The 19,986-nt window shown below is 40.1% G+C and overlaps 1 protein-coding gene across 1 annotated transcript in view; it reads left to right on the top strand.

Annotated features, from left to right (window-relative positions):
* The window catches only part of LOC124720451, a 381,758-nt gene that overhangs the window by 138,464 nt on the left and 223,308 nt on the right, over positions 1-19,986 (top strand). Inside the window, exons 7-8 of the mRNA XM_047245803.1 lie at positions 14,908-14,976; positions 18,815-18,883. Coding sequence (XP_047101759.1) covers positions 14,908-14,976; positions 18,815-18,883 — 138 coding nt within the window. The remainder of the gene's footprint in view (positions 1-14,907; positions 14,977-18,814; positions 18,884-19,986) is intronic.

The raw sequence follows: 19,986 nt of genomic DNA on the forward strand, positions 1-19,986 counted from the left end.
CCACATATTGTAGTTAATTCGTAGTGACCTTGCAAAGTAGGTTATAAGCACTCTGTTTCGCTGTATTTATTTAAAGTTGTGCTGAGACCGAGCGAGGTGGTGCAGTGGTTATACACTGGACTCGCATTCGGGAGGACGGCGGTTCAATCCCACGTCCGGCCATCCTGATTTAGGTTTTCCGTGATTTCCCTAAATCACTCCAGGCAAATGCCGGGATGGTTCCTCTGAAAGGGCACGGCCGACTTCCTTCCCCATCTTTCCCTAATCCGATGAGACCGATGACCACGCTGTCTGGTCTCCTTCCCCAAACACCCAACCAACCAACCAACCAACCAACCAGAGTTGTGCTGACGCATGTCAGTTAACCTCCAGTGACTCTCACTTAGCACACGAATGAAAGAGAAGCATCAAGTGTTGCATAAGGTCCTCTGAAAACCTGAAGCACTTAAAAGTGGAAATACACCAGTAAATACGCCAGTAAGCAGTAATAATAATTTCTAGACAACTATTGACAACCTACAACAAAAAAGATCAAGTACAGTCGATATAAGGTGTGCCACCCTCTTGACTTGAACAAATTGATTTTGACAATCTATGCCTAAAATTTCCAATAAAGACATTGCCTCTTTGAGGTTTCGAACAAACCTGCGATTTCAGTCCATAGATTCCGAACTATGTTCCCGATTATGATATTTTCATCCTGAGGGTGCCACAAACTCACTGTTTTGGTCTAAACTTACCAGTTTCTCCATATTTCGTGTGCTAGAACGTCAGTTGATTTGATCGAAGAAAACAAACTGATTTGAATTACACTGGTTGTCGTCCGAAGGCGTTTCTTTCGGGAAAAAGGATCGGCTACCGATGTTATTCAATCTGTATATTGAGCAAGCAATGAAGGAAACGAAAGAAAAGTTCGGAATAGGTATTAAAATCCATGGAGAAGAAATAAAAACTTTGAGGTTCGCTGATGACATTGTTATTCTGTCAGAGGCAGCAAAGGACTTGGAAGAGCAGCTGAACGGAATGGACAGTGCCTTGAAAGAAGGGTGTAAGATGAACATCAACAAAAGCAAAACGAGGATAATGGAATGTAGTCGAATTAAGTCGGGTGATGCTGAGGGGATTAGATTAGGAAATGAGACACTTAAAGTAGTAAAGGAGTTTTGCTATTTGGGGAGCAAAATAACTGATGATGGTCGAAGTAGAGAGGATATAAAATGTAGACTGGCAATGGCAAGGAAAGCGTTTCTGAAGAAGAGAAATTTGTTAACATAGAGTATAGATATAAATGTCAGGAAGTCGTTTCTGAAAGTATTTGTATGGAGTGTAGCCATGTATGGAAGTGAAACATGGACGATAACTAGTTTGGACAAGAAGAGAATAGAAGCTTTCGAAGTGTGGTGCTACAGAAGAATGCTGAAGATAAGGTGGGTAGATCACATAACTAATGAGGAAGTATTGAATAGGATTGGGGAGAAGGAGAGTTCGTGGCACAACTTGACTAGAAGAAGGGATCGGTTGGTAGGACATGTTCTGAGGCATCAAGGGATCACCAATTTAGTATTGGAGGGCAGCGTGGAGGGTAAAAATCGTAGAGGGAGACCAAGAGATGAATACACTAAGCAGATTCAGAAGGATGTAGGCTGCAGTAGGTACTGGGAGATGAAGAAGCTTGCACAGGATAGAGTAGCATGGAGAGCTGCATCAAACCAGTCTCAGGACTGAAGACAACAACATCATAGTGTGACCGCACACTTAGTGGTGTACTGACTGGAAAAGATCGGCCGTCCCCAGCCGATGTCGGTCGTCGGCGGATTCCACCGATATCGGAGCCACTGTGGCGGCAGCCTAAGGCCGGTATTACGCTATCGTATTTCTTTGTCCAATATCTTTGTCAAAGAAATTTGATGGTGTAATAGGGAACTTTGACAAACCTCGTCTGTCGTTAAATAAATCTGATCAAATCTAGGGCCTCGCTGTAGTTTTGATCAAAGAAGTCTCTTGTCTTCTGTTCATTGCAGTGTAACGTGTTACCACGTAAGCGCTAGCATGCCTGCAGCGTTCTGTCATCTGTAACGTTTTTATAAACATTGCCAGTAAATAAAATTGTCTACCGACAACTAAAAAATTAATAGAGATGTATATAAAGCTGATGAGGTGCTTTACAAAGTGAGGCACCCTGAATACAAAAATAGATTAAGAAGATTGGAGACCTAACGAAACCCTCTCCTGTAGCGAGAAATCGGACTGTTACAGTGAGCCTGTCTTCTGCAGATGTAGCAGTTGTTAAGTGAATATTGTGCTTTGTGATATGAGGATACACTTCACTGAGCACATACAGAAATGTATGCTCATCCATCCTTAAGTAATTGATGTACGACTTGACGTCCTCCACTATAAGCTCACGTAACACGTTTTGTTGAATGCTTTTATCGTGTCGTCGTAAAACCCACGGCTTCACCCAGGTACGTTTCATTTCTTCCCCCGCTTCTCTTCCGCATGTGCACACAGTGCAGTTGTGGTATATGCAACTGCTGCGGTTAATAACAAAGTTGTTGTCAGCCGTTTTGAACTTTGACGAAAAATATGACGACAGTGTAATACCCCTTTTTAGCGCCACGTCAAAGATCTTTGTCAAATATATTTGACGAATATTTGATCACATCTTAGACAAAGAAATTTGATAGTGTAATACCGGCCCAAACGCCAACACACGTCCAAATCGTCGGTCGGTTGGTGCGTGTGCTGTAGTGCTATTAACGACACGGACGCTGTAGTTTAGACTTCGTGCGCTAGGAGCGCTGCTGTCGCGTCACGTGACCAGGTGGTCTGGGTGCTTAAAAGGGCGCTACCGCGCTTGTGTTGGCGTCTTTGCTAGCGGCTCTACGTTGTGTCGGTTCATATGCCGCCAGTCTCTCCCGAGGGCGATTTTTTCAGCCTTCGCTCAGTATGGAAATGGACGTAGGAGAGCTAGCAGCTGTGCTGTGTGTGCTTATGCGGGAAACAAAGTTCCGGGCACACCCATTCATTGCTGATCGCGATGTAAACGGGTTACAGCACACACTAGACAATTATTTAAGAAATTACCGGGACAAATTTTTCATTTGCTTTGGAATGTCAGGACGTTCGTTCGACGATGAACTGAAGAAAAAGGAATCCGTTTTAAGGAAAGCCATCTCGCCAGAAGAAAAGATGTTCCTGACATTAAGGTAAACTACTTGTCTAATTGGAAGTTAATTTTTTGTTGTTTGCAGTGATATTCAGAATTTTGGATGTAACTATAACGTAGACACAGAAGTGGTTTCTCAGTTTTTATTTGATAACTGCTCACTATAAAATTAAAATTTATGTTAGAAATATTTCGAACAGTTCTTAAAACAAGTTAGCTGTGTGTGATGTCTCTGGCCCATGTGTGTCACTTGCAGCTGGAGACGTAACTCAAAAACAGGCTCGGATGTCACTGAAGGGTGATGATTTCAAACTGGCCAGTGTCCTGAAAGAGCATTGCTATTTCTTTGAACTTATCGCGGTTCGTACTGAGCTTCATGCACGACGCTCATTATTCTAATTTCAGTGTCCATTTTTCGCTCCTTGGGGAGACCACGAAGTCCTCGCCCTCTTCTGCTTGCCGCCCACGCAGTTCCTATTGCGCAATACCTGCTAGGGCTGCAGCATCGCTCTCTAAAACATCGAGCACTATGCGACAGTCGCCTAGAACGTAGAACTAATTAAACCTAACTAACCTAAGGACATCACACACATCCATGCCCGAGGCAGGATTCGAACCTGCTACCGTAGCGGTCGCTCGGTTCCAGACTGTAGCGCCTAGAACCGCACGGCCACTCCGGCCGGCTGTAGAGCCATCGATGTCCATACCATAAAACGTCGATATTAATAAAGATCGCGTTGAAAAACGGCGATGTTAATAAAATTGCTCTTGAAAACGATACATCGATGTTTCTATATATTTTAGAAATGTTAGAATAAGCAGCCCACAATGATTTTAGTTTAAAGTAGTACAATAAAAGAATGTAAATGTGGTCAGAGATATTTTGAAACACTAACTGGAAATAGTTATCTATTTCTTCGTAAATCTAGTTTCATCTACCTACCTTTCCCAACGTTGGTTTACATTGGGTGCAATAATACCGACCGGTGCTATCATTAACTGTCTTCGTATAAATCAGATTACGAAACTGAATAAAGTAGATCTTGCATAGAAAATTCTTTTTTTTATCATTCAAAAAAACTTATTTCTTTGATAATAACAACTCTGATACAGAATATAGGAAAAAGAAGCTTGGATTATCCAGTCCGTAGAAGTCTGTTTCCTGCCGGGGTGGACGGTTGCTCGAGCCTCCGAGAACTAGTTCTCGCTTGGGTCAGATGTGGCGACGATGGTAAATACACCTTTGCAATTTTTGGGAAAAGTGACTTCATGGCCTCCCAGGTTGTAGTGTCCCGATTGACCTTCGTAACAGTGCTGTCAATATCTTTGATGATAGCTGAAAATTTTTCAATTCAAAATTTTTGAGTGATGTACAGCGCTGTGTGATGTTCTGTCTACTCACAAATACCTCATGTTCCGCTGGTGAGTTGAGACTTGCCTAGATAGTGTATATCAGTGTCCACAGCTGATTTGATTTGCGTTGTTTCTGCCCAAATACCGTCGGCAATACAACAGTTTCCAGCATTGACATCTTCAACTTTTGTAGTCCTGTCTTCCTCAGTTGCGCGTAATATTGCGGTTTATTGATAATTTTTGCTTATGGACCGTCTGACAGCAACTGAATAAAACACAATTTTACTGCCATACGCGTTTCGCCTTTATTTTCTGCAAGGCATCATCAGTGGCCTGGAATATGTACACATGTTCGCTATTTTATTTACATTTTTGTCACTGTGCCTATAGGTTATAAACAGTTCTGGTGGTTGGTATTTCCTAATTAAGTAGTAAGTACAGTTCAAAACATTACTACTTAATTAGGAAATACCAACCACCAGAACTGTTTATAACCTATAGGCACAGTGACAAAAATGTAAATAAAATAGCGAACATGTGTACATATTCCAGGCCACTGATGATGCCTTGCAGAAAATAAAGGCGAAACGCGTATGGCAGTAAAATTGTGTTTTATTCAGTTGCTGTCAGACGGTCCATAAGTAAAAGTTATAAATATACTGTTACTTAAAATCCGTCTTGATTGCAAATTTTTTATTCATGTGACCGGTTTCGGTTCATTCAGAACCATCTTCAGATCTGATATTTTAGTTACAGGAGTAACCCGTCCAAATCCAGCAACAGGTGACGTAGCATGTGAAAGTTGCTGGATTTGGACGGGTTACTCCTGTAACTGAAATATCAGATCTGAAGATTGTTCTGAATGAACCGAAACCGGTCATATGAAGAAAAAATTTGCAATCAAGACGGATTTTAAGTAACATTATAAAATCACTGATTGCTGTTATCCCATAAGACATTGTCTGTTTTTGCAAAATTATCAATATACCGTGAGTTTCCAGCATTCGTTAAGTGTGTTTTAAACAGATCACTCGGTGCTCCATAGTTATCGTCAATCCTAGTTTTTATTGTTTCTTGGCTTGGCACCTCTTACAGTAAACACACCTCTTTTATTAACTTCAGAATCCATTTATTTCTACAGTGGAAAACTATTTATTATCCATGATCATAAAATTCCTAAGGGCATACACGGTCTTGGCAATCGATAATGAGAATCACATATACCCAGTGGCTGCAGCGCATAATTCAGTTGAGACTATTTGAAGTAAATAATTGTATTGTAAACTTTAAATTTTAGTTATCTACTAATTCAAAAGTACAAAAATGGCGAGGACAGCAATAAATGTAGCACTGCACAAATTACGAGACTGCCGGCCGGGGTGGCAGAGCGGTTCTAGGCGCTACAGTCTGGAACCGCGCGACCGCTACGGTCGCAGGTTCGAATCCTGCCTCGGGCATGGATGTGTGTGATGTCCTTGGGTTAGTTAGGTTTACGTAGTTCTAAGTCTAAGCACTATGGGACTTAACATCTGAGGTCATCAGTCCCCTAGAGCCATTTGAACCAAATTACGAGACTGGACCTGTTAATGAATGGAATGTATGATCCATTGTTGAACGATGTCAATGTTTCTGGCATTAGTCTTCGATGCATCGCCATTCAAAACATCGGTGCTAACCTCGATGTCTAACGAGAATCTCTGATGTTCCGACCGAGCGAGATAGTGCAGTGGTTAGTACGCTGGACTCTTATTCAGGAGAACGACGGTTTCCAACCCCCGTCCGGGCATTCAGATCTAGGTTTTTCATGCCGTCCCTAAACCGCACCGGATGAATGGTTTCTTTGAAAAGGCACAGCCGATTTCCTTCTCCATCCTTGACGCGATCCAAGCTTGTGCTGCGTCTCTTAACCCTCCGTTACTAGCGCGAAAATTCGCGACATCGTCACTCGCGCAGATTACTGGGGTCATCCACAAAGCAAGCGGTGTATTTGTACACTTTGAACGGTCTTTATGACTGGTTTTATGATTTTTATTAAATCTAAATATAATACATTTAATATTTGTACAATTGAATATACAGGGTGATTCAAAAAGAATACCACAACTTTAGGAATTTAAAACTCTGCAACGACAAGCACTATCTGTCGGCGAATTAAGGGAGCTATAAAGTTTCATTTAGTTGTACATTTGTTCGCTTGAGGCGCTGTTGACTAGGCGTCAGCGTCAGTTGATGCTAAGATGGCGACCGCTCAACAGAAAGCTTTTTGTGTTATTGAGTACGGCAGAAGTGAATCGACGACAGTTGTTCAGCGTGCATTTCGAACGAAGTATGGTGTTAAACCTCCTGATGGGTGGTGTATTAAACGTTGGTATAAACAGTTTACAGAGAATGGGTGTTTGTGCAAAGGGAAAAGTTCTGGACGGCCGAGAACGAGTGATGAAAATGTAGCACGCATCCAGCAAGCATTTGTTTGCAGCCCAGGAAAATCGACTCGCAGAGCTAGCAGAGAGCTGCAAATTCCACAATCAACTGTATGGAGAGTCCTACGAAAAAGGTTAGTTATGAAACCTTATCGTCTGAAATTGAATGGATCGGCCGCCAGGCAGCCCGTGACAGAGCACTTCATCACTGGCCTCCAAGAAGCCCTGATCTTACCCCCTGCGATTTTTTCTTATGGGGGTATGTTAAGGATATGGTGTTTCGGCCACCTCTCCCAGCCACCATTGATGATTTGAAACGAGAAATAACAGCAGCTATCCAAACTGTTACGCCTGATATGCTACAGAGAGTGTGGAACGAGTTGGAGTATCGGGTTGATATTGCTAGAGTGTCTGGAGTGGACCATATTGAACATCTCTGAACTTGTTTTTGAGTGAAAAAAAAAACCTTTTTAAATACTCTTTGTAATGATGTATAACAGGTTATATTATGTTTCTTTCATTAAATACACATTTTTAAAGTTGTGGTATTCTTTTTGAATCACTCTGTATTATAACGTTTGAAACAGTTTGACCATTCGAAGAACAATATATTCAGCTGAATTACTGGCATTACATGGTCCCTCTGGTTGGTTACCGACGTACGGTTCAAAATTCAAAGTGTAAGCTGTTTTTACATCAACCAAAGCAAACACTTTTAACCCATACTTTGCTGGTTTGCTAGGAATATATTGCCTGAAGGGACAGTTTTCTCTAAATGCCAGAAGCTGTTCGTCAACAGTAAGATATTAACTAGGTGAAAAATATTTTTGGCAGTTGTTCGTGAATAGTTCAAGTACCTCTCTGATAGCAGCCAACTTGTCAATCTCTCTCTGCGAAAACGTCTATCATGTGTATTATCAAACTTCTGACATCTCAACAGAAACCTGAAGCGGTTTTCACTTAGCGTAAGGAACATGATTCAAGTCAAACTTCCTGGCAAATTAAAACTGTGTGCCCGACCGAGACTCGAACTCGGGACCTTTGCCTTTCGCGGGCAAGTGCTCTACCATCTGAGCTACCGAAGCACGACTCACGCCGGTACTCACAGCTATACTTCTGCCAGTATCTCGTCTCCTACCTTCCAAACTTTACAGAAGCTCGGTCGGGCACACAGTTTTAATCTGCCAGGAAGTTTCATATCAGCGGATACTCCGCTGCAGAGTGAAAATCTCATTCATGATTCAAGTCAGTTTCCCTTTGAGTTATCCCACAATTTCGATATACTCTTCCTTCCTAGAACATCTCAAAGATTCACACAGATATAACAAACTAATGAAAGCTCTGATCTCTATCGCATCTGTTTCTTTATCGTCCCTTTCCCTAGAGAAGTTACCGCGAACTTAATTGACGTATATATTTGTGCATTTTGCAATAATGCTCTTTATGTTCTCATCCAGGAATACATTCAGAATTTCTATTTCTGTCTTTTTTATTCGAGCTTGATTTTTTGGTCCAGGCAAATGCGTAATAAAATTAAAAGATCTGCTTCTAACACTGGTAGGACATTTATTTTTCCTCCGTTTAGTTATTCCATCTCCCCCTTTTTTAAAAAATGCATCCTCTTGAGTTACTTCTTCCTGTGATTCATATTCATCATTTTCTGACACTTCTTGTTCTGTTCCTGAACCATGACCGCTTTCATGAACAGAATCCTGAGTCTCTGAGTCAGCGCTATCACTTTGAGCATCTTCGTCACTGACCTCATGGAACCATTCCACCCATACATTAGGATCATTACTAAACTGTCTGAGGCTTTTTGCCTTTGACATTTCTTCTACAATTTAAAAGTAAAGAGAATACTAGGTACCATGGAACGTAACTGCAGTCAGTTTCAATACGTCTAAATTTACGCGCAAGAAAGATCGATGGAATCTAGGAAAGCAATAAAGTAATACAGACTTACTTTGTTTCAGATTGTGTCAGCAGAGCTCGCGCGGATGACAAGTGTCCTCCAGAGTATAATAACGTTTCATAAAGGCGCGTTTACATTGAGCTAAAACATGTTTTTGTTCGGAACATTGTGTGCAACTTGTTCCCTCAACATGTTGGCAACATTGTTCGTCGTTTGCATTCCCGTTTACACTAGCGACCAACATTTCTACGTATTCGCATAGTCTGCTGCGGTGAACTGATAGATTACTTTGTGTATTCACATCAAGAGATATGCTACGTCAAGTGAAGAGGAAGAATTAATGACATTTGGTGCTGCATTAATAATACTTAACGGAATGAACAGACGAAGAAAACGACGAAGTCGTCGTCGGTGGACCAAGACGTGGCGGGAATCACATGCTTTGTGAGCTGAATTTGGAACACGGTTCTGGCTTTCGTAACTTCCCGTCAGATTTTGAAATGTTGTTGAATATTATAGGACCAGTTGTTTCAAAGAAAGACAAAAATTTCAGAAAAGCAATCCCTGTGAACCAAAGACTTGCTGTTCTCTTCGTTTTCTGGCATCAGGTGACCTGTATCAGAGCCAGCCATATCTCAAATAGTTCCGTATCATCCAGGAAACGTAGATATTTAAATCCAAACACACTTCGTTTCGTAAAGTGTGTCAGTACCACATCCAGATTTTTTACTTTCCTCTATTTTTCTTTTCTCTCGCCGGTACTGAGAAGAGAGAGATTTAATTTTTTTGTCCACGTCACTGCTGCTGGTGCCGAACGCCGCAGCAACTTTTTGTAATGAATCATGTTTGATTTCAGTATTTTTGTAACCTGCGCAACGTACATTCCACAGGCACTCCTCTGCCTCATGGAGCGATATCAATTGGAAAATTTTGTCTCGTGACCACTCCATATCAAATGAAAATGAAGGGACATAAACGCACCGCTACACTCCATAAAAGCAAACACCAAAACACTCACTCAGAGCAAACGAACACTAGCGCTACGTAGCGGAATTTAGTGGTAGCAGGCCACGAACAATGTTTCTTTGATCTCTACCGAAACAGCCATGGAACATTGATTTTGTATTGCCAACATGTTGGGAACATCGGTAGTCCATTACTAGCCACGAACAATTTGCGAACTCACAAGGGGAGGCCGCCAATTGTGAAATTCAGATTCGATTCATACTGCGCATAATAAAAGCTCATGGCCAGAGGTGTAATGTGGCAAAGCACCAAGATGCACTTCTCAGCCGTTGTCGAGAAAATCGACAGTTGAAACCGTTGCGGTGAAATACTCTCTACTATTAATAATTTTCCGCGGCGTCGTGGCGCAGCGGTAAGCGCTCGGGTTCGTAGTCCGAAGGTCGCCAGATCGAATCTCGTGCCACGCACAATTTTTTTGTGTTTGTTTTTTTGTAATTCTAATGTATATATATATATATATATATATATATATATATATATATATATATATATATATAATTCCCGGCAATCAGTTGCAACAATTATGCATATAATAAGTTGTTGAAAGTCGTTTGTCGTGGAAAAACTGGCGACTTCGAACATCATTATGTTTTCCGCAAACAAAGTTCTATTTCACAAATGTTATTAATTGTCTTCATAATGTTAACCACGTATAGTTAACGGAAGACGTAGAAACGATATTCCGAAACGAATACGTATAGCGTAAGTCAAACGTTCGAATTAGAATAGAGACCCTACGAACACAATTTCGCTGTGGCAGGTATGAAATATAAGCTCCGTTACTCGCTCGTTACACTTGAAGGACAGATGTTGAATGGGCCAAAACGAGCCACCGCATAACAGCGTAGTTGCCTGCTAACTTCGAAAGAAGGTAGATGCGGTCCCTACAGCAACTTATAACATCGTCGAAAATCAAAATCAGTGCGGACGGGAGAGCTTTGGTACACCCTGTTAAAAAAAAAAAAAAAAAAAAAAAAAAAAAAAAAAAAAAAAAAAAAAAACGGAAAAATGGAGGCGGTACAATTGGAGAGCGATCCGCCTTCACCAACATGCATAAGCAATTCGTTAATAGTTTATATATATATAAATATATATATATATATATATATATATATATATATATATATATATTTGAATTACAAAAAACTAATAAAAAAATTGCATGGCGCGAGATTCGATTCGGCGACCTTCGGATTACAAACCCGAGCGCTTACCGCTGCGCCACGACGCTGTAGATGATAATTAATCGTAGAGAGTATTTCACCGCTACGGTTTCTTTGAACTGTCGATTTTCTCGACAACGGCTTTGAAGTGCATCTTGGTGCTTTGCCACATTACACCTCTGGCCATGAGCTTTTATTATGCGCAGTATGAATCGAATCTGAATTTCGCAATTGGCGGCTTCCCCTTGTCTGTGTAAACTAGAGTTGTGGTGATTCGTGAATGAGTCGTTCATTTGAACGACTCCAAATAATGAATCGAATCGTGATACAGACGAATCGTCGTTCAAAAGAATCGTAAGAACGATTGCGTGTTTCCGAGTCGTGACGATTCCAAGTTCCAACGATTCTTAGTACGCTATGCTTCGAAGGCAACTTCCGAATCATACCGGATGATTACGACCGCCAGATGGCAGTCAAGTGGAGGATGCGTGTGATCAAAGGAAGCAATTCTGCACCACCTTTCGCACAAATCTACTCCTCTTTACTGGCATACTGAAATAGAACAATAGATGCAATCGAATCAAACGTGACCTGTCATCAATTAAGGTATTACACGTATAAATCGAGAATCACACTTGTAACATTATATGCATGTTTACTCATAAATAAACTATTTCTGGCATATCATGACCCAGTTCGATTCTAACCCCATTGAAAATTTCAGACATGTCCTGCCATCTGTGAGTAAGATGTAGAACTTTTTGCATTCCGTAAGGATCGTGCCATCGCAGACTAGAATGAATCGTCAAAGAATCGTAGGAATCTATTCGCTATGTGAGATTGAATCGTAGGAATCGAATCGGGACAAAGAATCGTGTTGCCCAACTCTAGTGTAAACGTGCCAAAAACAATGTATCTTTAGTAACTGAGCCGGCCGAGGTGTTGTAGGCGCTACAGTCTGGAACCGCGCGACCGCTAAGGTCGCAGGTTCGAATCCTGCCTCGGGCATGGATGTGTGTGATGTCCTTCGGTTATTTAGGTTTAAGTAGTTCTAAGTTCTAGGGGACTGATGACCACAGAAGTTAAGTCCCATAGTGCTCAGAGCCATTTGAACCATTCAGTAACTGAAAGGCAACAATGATTGGAGCTAACAGCCGGAGAGTTAACAGAAAGGTACTGAAAAGGGCGCGAACTGAATCCAGCCGTGCCAGACAAAATTGAGCGGGAAAATCATGTGACGAGCGTCATCCGCGCGAGCAACGGAGAGTTAATGACTTCGATGTCGACGGGAAATTAAATCCAATATCCCTTCCTAATGTTCTTGAAACATCGATATGTCGTCTGCATCCATAATACTTGCACCAAACTATTTAGTGCGTGGGTCATCGACACCTTTTCTCCTCTTTTTTAGTTTTACTTAATACAACCGAGCCATACCAGATACGGCTGTTTCTTAGTTTTCTTGCGCATCCTCGACTTATTCTTTCTCCCTTATGCTGGCAACGATCTGAAGAAACAACAGTTACCTGATACATTGTGTACTCCCTCATTCTTGTGGAAACCAATCCTCCCTTGACTCATTTTTCTACGTTGCAGCTAACGCCCAAAAGAGCCTCAGCTTCTTCACCTCTTTTTAACGCCAAGCCTGCAGCAGAATGTATGCAGATTGTTCCACGATCTGTGTTATTTTTCACAAATACTCGCATCAGTTTTTTTAAAAATTCCAATATAACACAAAGTAACAGGAAACGTTCCGATTTTTGAAATACCCAACAGAGTGCAAGATTTTGTTCTGCTGGTAAAAAAATTAAGCCACGCTACTACAGTCGAAACCGGTTATTATAACGACGTCGAAGGCGCCGGTCGGAGTTGCTAATTTAGGGGAAAAGGCGCTAAATATGGGGAATTTGAGAAGCACAAGAGCGACATAAATTCTTGTTTGGGATTGGCGACTTTTTTGGAGTCTGCTTGGATATATTATAGAAAATTTAATGATTTTTTCGCTATCATAATTGCCAAATTATACTCTATATTCGGTACTTTCATAATACTTTTGCAGTAATGTACGGAAGCAAGCGTAGAAAATGTCAACCAAATACATCTCTCGCAATTGAGCGTTCTTATTTGGTCACACACTGGCCAAGTTGCAGTCTTAGAGTGACCGCTATATTTAATTGCATTCAGAAATTTCAATGGAACAGTTCAGATTTTATGTAAAAATTATTACCACACTATATATATATTCAAATAAATTTTAAAGTTTTATTTTTACAAAAAAAATGCATTTAAACGGAAAACTACACAAAATGAACATAATATTACATGATAATGTTACTGCTATGAAAATTCAAATGGCCTGGAATCTACATTTTACTTTTTCTGATATTTTTATTATACATAAAATAATAAAAGAATAAACTCCCCCCAAAACATTTTAAAAAATGAAAATTACGCTAGTACTTTTTGGGTGTTTGGTTTTCTTCCCAAATGTTTTCTTTGCACACACTGGAAATTTTTGTGGAGGTTTCATATCAAATTGGCTCCTTGCAATAATGGCAAATATAAGGTGTCGTTCTATTCTTTCTTGGGTCACAGGTGGCACAGGTTTTGCGTATTTTCAATCGTTCTACGACGACTTCTACCCTCGGTTCTGCTTCACCGAAAACACGTTGAAAGAAGCGTGAAGTTCACAGGGTATGTGATACGTGTTGACTCGCTTTTTATTTGTTGTCACCAAAGAGTTTACTAGCGTTTTCAAAGATTGAAACGATCCACCTGACCATTGCCTTTGTAGGAATTGTGAAGGACAAACACATTCAACCCACTTATGTCCAATGTACAGAAAAATGCCATTGCTCATCTTTGGAATAGGCTTCGACAAACAGCAATATTTGTTTTGACCTAATGCAATTCTAGCAGAACCTCTAGCTAAGAATTAAGTCTCCATACTTCTGTCTTCATCACATGATTACATGTTTCATTCAAGGAATTCACAGGTGGCAAAATAAATTCTTCACTTTTGCACTGTTCCTATACTGTATTATGTTCACTTTCAATCTTGTTTTCACAATCTGATCAGACATTGCTGTCTAAACTGTCCTCAAACCATTTTAAAACAGTATCTGCAAAGTCAGGTTCCATTGAAATTGAATCAGGTTCCATTAAACATGAAGAGTAGATGAAGACCAGGCTACTGAATCCATAATGAAAAGTTCCAGGTGCTGTCTCAGAGACTGCTATCACGAAAGAAACAGTTACTATAGACAGATTAAAGTGGTTGCTGAGAAAGGAAACCATGGTATCTTACATTATCTGTTTTAAACCGATATATGATTATGATAATTATACAGGTATAAACGATGCTGAATCGTGTCTTGTGGAAATATCCAGTAGGGTTTAGTTAGTGCTGTGTATGAAACATATGTATTTCATTAGCTTTGTGTGTGTGTGTGTGTGTGTGTGTGTGTGTGTGTGTGTGTGTGTGTGTGTGTGTGTGTGTGTGTGTGTGTGTGTGTTTACATTGTATCAGGCCTGTGGGTCACCAAAAGTTGACCATGACTGTAACCAAGCCATGGCTTTGCACAAACTCTCTTCCCTGTAACACTGCCGGTCTGATCTATCCCTGCACACGGTGTTGTAGGGGAACCTCTGCTAACAGTGTTGTGAAATCACAGGACCAAGTGTGAGAGAGTGTCAAAGTTTGAGTCACACCTGCAGGCAACTGCTCACAGATGAGCAGGAAATCTGGCCCTGCCACAGATTTTCAATTGTCATAACATATTCATTTATATTGTGTAGACTAGTTTCTTTGTTGCTTGTTGCAGTCTGTGCTGTGCCTGTACTTACTCATTTCCTTTCATTCAGGTGGAAACTGACCAACTCACATCTCCAAAGCGGGAAATGGAGTACGTGTTTGTCGAAGAAGAGACTCCGGTAAGTACTGAAATTCGTCAGTCTTTTCATGTACGTATATTATCTGCAAACCAATGTGCACAATATAGTGGGATGTACTTCATATGGTATCAGTCACTCCTCTTGCTGTTTTACTCGTAAGTGGCACCCATTATTCGTAAGTTTCTAGCGTGCCATATGTGGTAGAGCCACAGGAGTTGTTTCAGTCTGCCCAAAAGTGCTGATTTTTCTGGATCTACTTTATGAGCATCGAGCAAAGTGGAACAGTGGTTAAGATGTGTGTGGACAGAGACTGAAATTTTCATCCCCTTGTATTTAGATTTTCTGTAGCTTCCCAAAATTACTGTGCCAAATTCTAGATTAATTCTTTCGTTAACTGACATTAGACTTAAAATTTATGAGAGCGTCGGAGGACAGATTTACACTGAACCTACTCCCATCTTATTATTAAAATTCCTAACCGTGTGCCAACTGGCACGTGCCGTATCGAGCCCTTACCACTTTTGTATATCGACCCCCACCAAAATAATAAAATAATGGTGATAAGTTTTTCGTTGAAGCGTACACAGTTTACATCTAAATCCATACTCCGCAAGCCACCTGACTCTGTGTGGCGGAGGGTACCCTGAGTACCTCTATCGGTTCTCCCTTCTATTCCAGTCTCGTATTGTTTAGATCAAAACCGAATTTATTGTTCTGTTGGCTCGAGCCAAATATTCCTATCTCACGTAATCGACAATGGCCGTGCCCTTTGTTTGTGTAAGAGCTATGTCACGGTTAGCCTTCTGTATTTCTTCATTTGTTGCTGACATACTGCGTTGTGATACTGGCTGAAAAATGGGGTGTGGAAGTAAAAACACTTACTACTTTAAATAATGTAGCTGACAGGTGCCTAGTTGTGTTTCACAGTAGTTTACTTTCATTGTTCACAACCCCCCAATGATACACAGCTATATATGGCCAGTGCACTATTGTTTAACTTTCCATTAGCCTCATTAATAATTTGCAGGCAAACCTCCACAGACTGCTACAATAGTTTACTATTGAACATCTACGAGCAGTAAAAACCTAGTCACAAAGTTTACAGTTCTTGAAGAATATAAATGTACGTATGGAGCAGACACTGTCATTATTTTAACACATGGCCTAATTGTGTATCACTTACTTCACAGTTAAGTTGAAGAATTCTTGATGATCTAACCAATACGGGTTCCTTGTCTGAAACTCGGTTGTGGACTGACTGTCTCAGGACCAAAAATCGGGGCCCTTATATATCCTCACAATAAGAGGTTCTGAAACTATACATTGTTTGAAGTAAAATTTACAGAAATTACAATTAAAACTTAACTCATTAAATTAACTGAATAAATAAAAAAAATCATTCCTTTTAACAGTTTCTTCTACCACAAGCTTTAGGCCAAATTTTTTTTTAAATGATTAAATTAACAAATATAAGTATGCAAACAATACTTTGGACAAAACTGTTAATTACTTTGGAATTGATTAAGAACCGGCTTTGTTAACATGTTTTCGAATAGAGCCAAATAGATCCTTTAAGAATACTATTAGTTGTTCCTCCAGAAGTTTATAAATAGTACAGAATTTATATTTGTTTATACATCAACAATAAACTTTAAGTTACACAACAATTGCATGTGGATCCCTTTTATCCTTTGCTGATCTAAAATATTCTTTGATCCCCTTGTTTGTTTGAAAATTGTCTTTACGTACTTGAAATGTCGGGAATATACTGCTTACCATGCACATACAGAAAAGTTTGTCAGAATGACTGGACAATCAACCGACACCAGGATCAAAGAACATAAGTGACATTGCAAGCTGGGGAGGTGGAGAAATCGGCCGTGGCAGAGCACGCGCTGAGTGAGACCGGCCACGTAATTCGCCAACACGGAGGTTCTGCCTGTACAGAAGCACTATTACACCCACTTGTTCAAAGAAGCTGTAGAAATACACACACACAGGAATAGTTTCAACAAGAGAGAAGAAAGCCTTAAGGTAAACAGATCCTGGCTTCCTGTCCTGCAGGTAGCAAGAAGAGAACCACACAGGAAATGACCGCGGAGAAGCCCTCGGACGTTGACATGCCAGGTACATATAGTCTGCAGCTGCGAGCTCGGTTCCAGTTCACCACCGGCAATGGAGGGTGAAGTTTTGACAATGCCAACTGCTCGTGCAGGCAAAACATCAGTAAAATCATCAGACGAATGTCGGCCGAAGAACCCGAGAAAGAAGCAAATACACAGTTTGTCAACGAAAGCCTTAACAATTTTGTAATACTGAAAATGATAGTAATTTCTGGAAAAGAGTGATAACGTGATGAATTTTGGACTTTTACTTACGATCCAGAAACAAAGCATCAATTCACGCATTTGAAGGACCCAACTTCACCGAGAGTGAAAAAGCTGGAATGAGTGAGTCAAGACTCAAAACAATGATAATTGCCCTTTTTTATGCATTTGTGTATCTTCATGAGCTTCCTGAAGATTAAGGGAACTCCTCGAGAAAATAAGAAAAAAGACCCAAATTGTGTAAGAACAAATTGTGGTTTCTCCATCAAGACAACACACTGTCTCGTGCCGCATTGTCTGTTCAGAGCTTTCTGGCGAATTACAGAGTCCCAGTGCTAGATCACTCACCTTATTCACCTGACCTAGCACCTTATGGCTTTTATCTATTCCCCAAGTTCAGATCTGCATTAAAAGGAACAGGATTGTAGTGTGCTGAAGTAGTGAAGGAAAATGTCATATGTGTCATCAAGGAGCTCACCGTGAAAAATTCACATGGAGGGTTGTAGGGATAAAGCGTGGGAGTGTTTTGAGAGTGACAACAACTAAATATCTATATGTTTGAAATAAAATGTTTTACAGTGATAGTCCCGTTATTTTCAGGCACACCTCATATAAAACGCTCTCCTGCTACGTGGTCAGTATGCTGGCTCGGATCTGACTGACTCATTCTTTCATACCAAAACTTCATTCCACTCGTAATTGGCATCCCCGCATTGCTACACCTGATGAGATAAGTAAGGACAGATTCAATCCATTATGTACAAGACTGATACTTGTACTGTTAGTCTTCTCCTTTTTCTGTTACGATGAGACAAAGATGCAAGAGATGAAATTTTCAAAACTAGTGAGTGGTTCCTCGTAATTGGTCAGTCAATTGGAGGAAAAAGAAGGAAAATGAAAAACAGTTCCTTTAATGTTGTTCACAGTAGTGTGTCTCATCATCAATTACAACACAGTACAGCAAAAAGGAAATACATAAACCTGGCTGTAAAGAGGTCGTGATTGTGGATGCTGACTAGAACTTCATTGGAAATCACATATTAAAGATCTTCTCAAAGCTTGAATGCCGTAACATTTGCTATATTTATAAGGTGGTGCTGGAAAGCATTTCAAAATTACTGTGTATACTTCCATTCGATGATCTGAAGAATACTTTTCTGGGGGAATTCCACATATAGATCTAAGTTACTCATTGCACAGAAAGGTTCTTTAAGGAAAATATCTAGCATCCACTCAACCTTCGTGTAGCTAACTTTTTTTCATATCATATGACATTTTGACTGTTGCTTGCAAATGTGTATATGTCTTACACATAGAAGATGAATTATTTGCAATTAGTAAGCAAACATCCAAATGTTTCTAGAATATTTTAAAATTCTTTGAAACTTTTGTATTTACTGCTTTGAATTATTTTGCCTTCTCTAAAAACTATATTGAACAGATTGTGTAATATGATGCACGTTATAGACAAAACAATTTCAGTGGTGGTCAGGATATGACTTATGTATGTATATGCACAAACAAGAGTAACTCCATTTACTCATTTTCAGTTTCTGCACAAGTGGGAGATGCCCGATGGTCCCGATACGGCACGAGATCCACTGAGCATTGAGGAAAAGGTGAGTGCAGTTTCACTTTTCTATTCTTCTTACATTGCTGTGGATAAGCATTCATTGTGTGGTAATTGGGTAGCTGAAGCTGTAATTTACCCAAAATGTGCTGGCAGGTAAAAACTGTTTGCACTAGCAGGATGTACTCAGTCTTGCCTTTCGCATGCAATTACCCTTCAATATTCAGGGTGTATGCACCCTGGGACAACTGGGAAAAACCCATGAATTTTTTCATCTGGGAGAAAAGCAGGAAAAACACGGAAATTTTTTAGAATTCCGGGAATTTTTCATTGTCTTACTTTCGAGATAATTTTTTTATAATTTTAACTGGTAAGAACTGATACTCTAACAAAGAATTTTACTTTAGCCTGCTACTGTAGAATAATACTGTGGCTGTAAAACAAAAAAAGAGAGAGAAACTAACAAAGAATTTTACTTTAGCCTGCTACTGTAGAATAATACTGTGGCTGTAAAACAAAAAAGAGAGAGAAACATCAGTGTAAAACTTACAACAAAATACAGTGCACACGTAAGTGTTTGCCAACAGCAAAATGTGTCAAAGGTTTCGGGACGAAGACTACGCAATACTTCAGTGAGCATGACATCACAAAAGTTTACATTTCTAACAGGTTGCGGGAAAATATTCCGAATGATTTTTGTTTGAGAAGCATTAGTTGCAAAGTAAATTTCCTTTTTCGCAAGATGAATTATTTTACGTGTGAGAATGTGCGATGCATTTCTGACATCACAGAGCGATTGAGTCTCATTCAAAACTTAACACTTTGATGACCAGCCACTTCTGTTAGAAGTATTTCGGGCCCAGAAGACAAGAAATTTTCATCATCTTTTAAAATTTTACTGGCACGTTTGTGTTTGTTATATATCAAAGGGCAACACTCGCAAAAAAAGAAGAAAAAAGTGCCAGTGTATGTATGTGAAACCTTAGCTTTTCTTGTAGCTATACTACATGTATATTAATTGAAACCATAAACTTTTGCTATTTATGTATCCGCTCTACTTAACAGTGCTGTAGCTATTGGCTGACTACAGCAGGTGTCCTGTGTTCTGAATATCTGATTTCATTTGCTGGACAGATACGTGATGTGAGCTAT

The sequence above is a fragment of the Schistocerca piceifrons genome, chromosome 11 (genome assembly GCF_021461385.2).
Source record: "Schistocerca piceifrons isolate TAMUIC-IGC-003096 chromosome 11, iqSchPice1.1, whole genome shotgun sequence".
NCBI lineage: Eukaryota > Metazoa > Arthropoda > Insecta > Orthoptera > Acrididae > Schistocerca > Schistocerca piceifrons.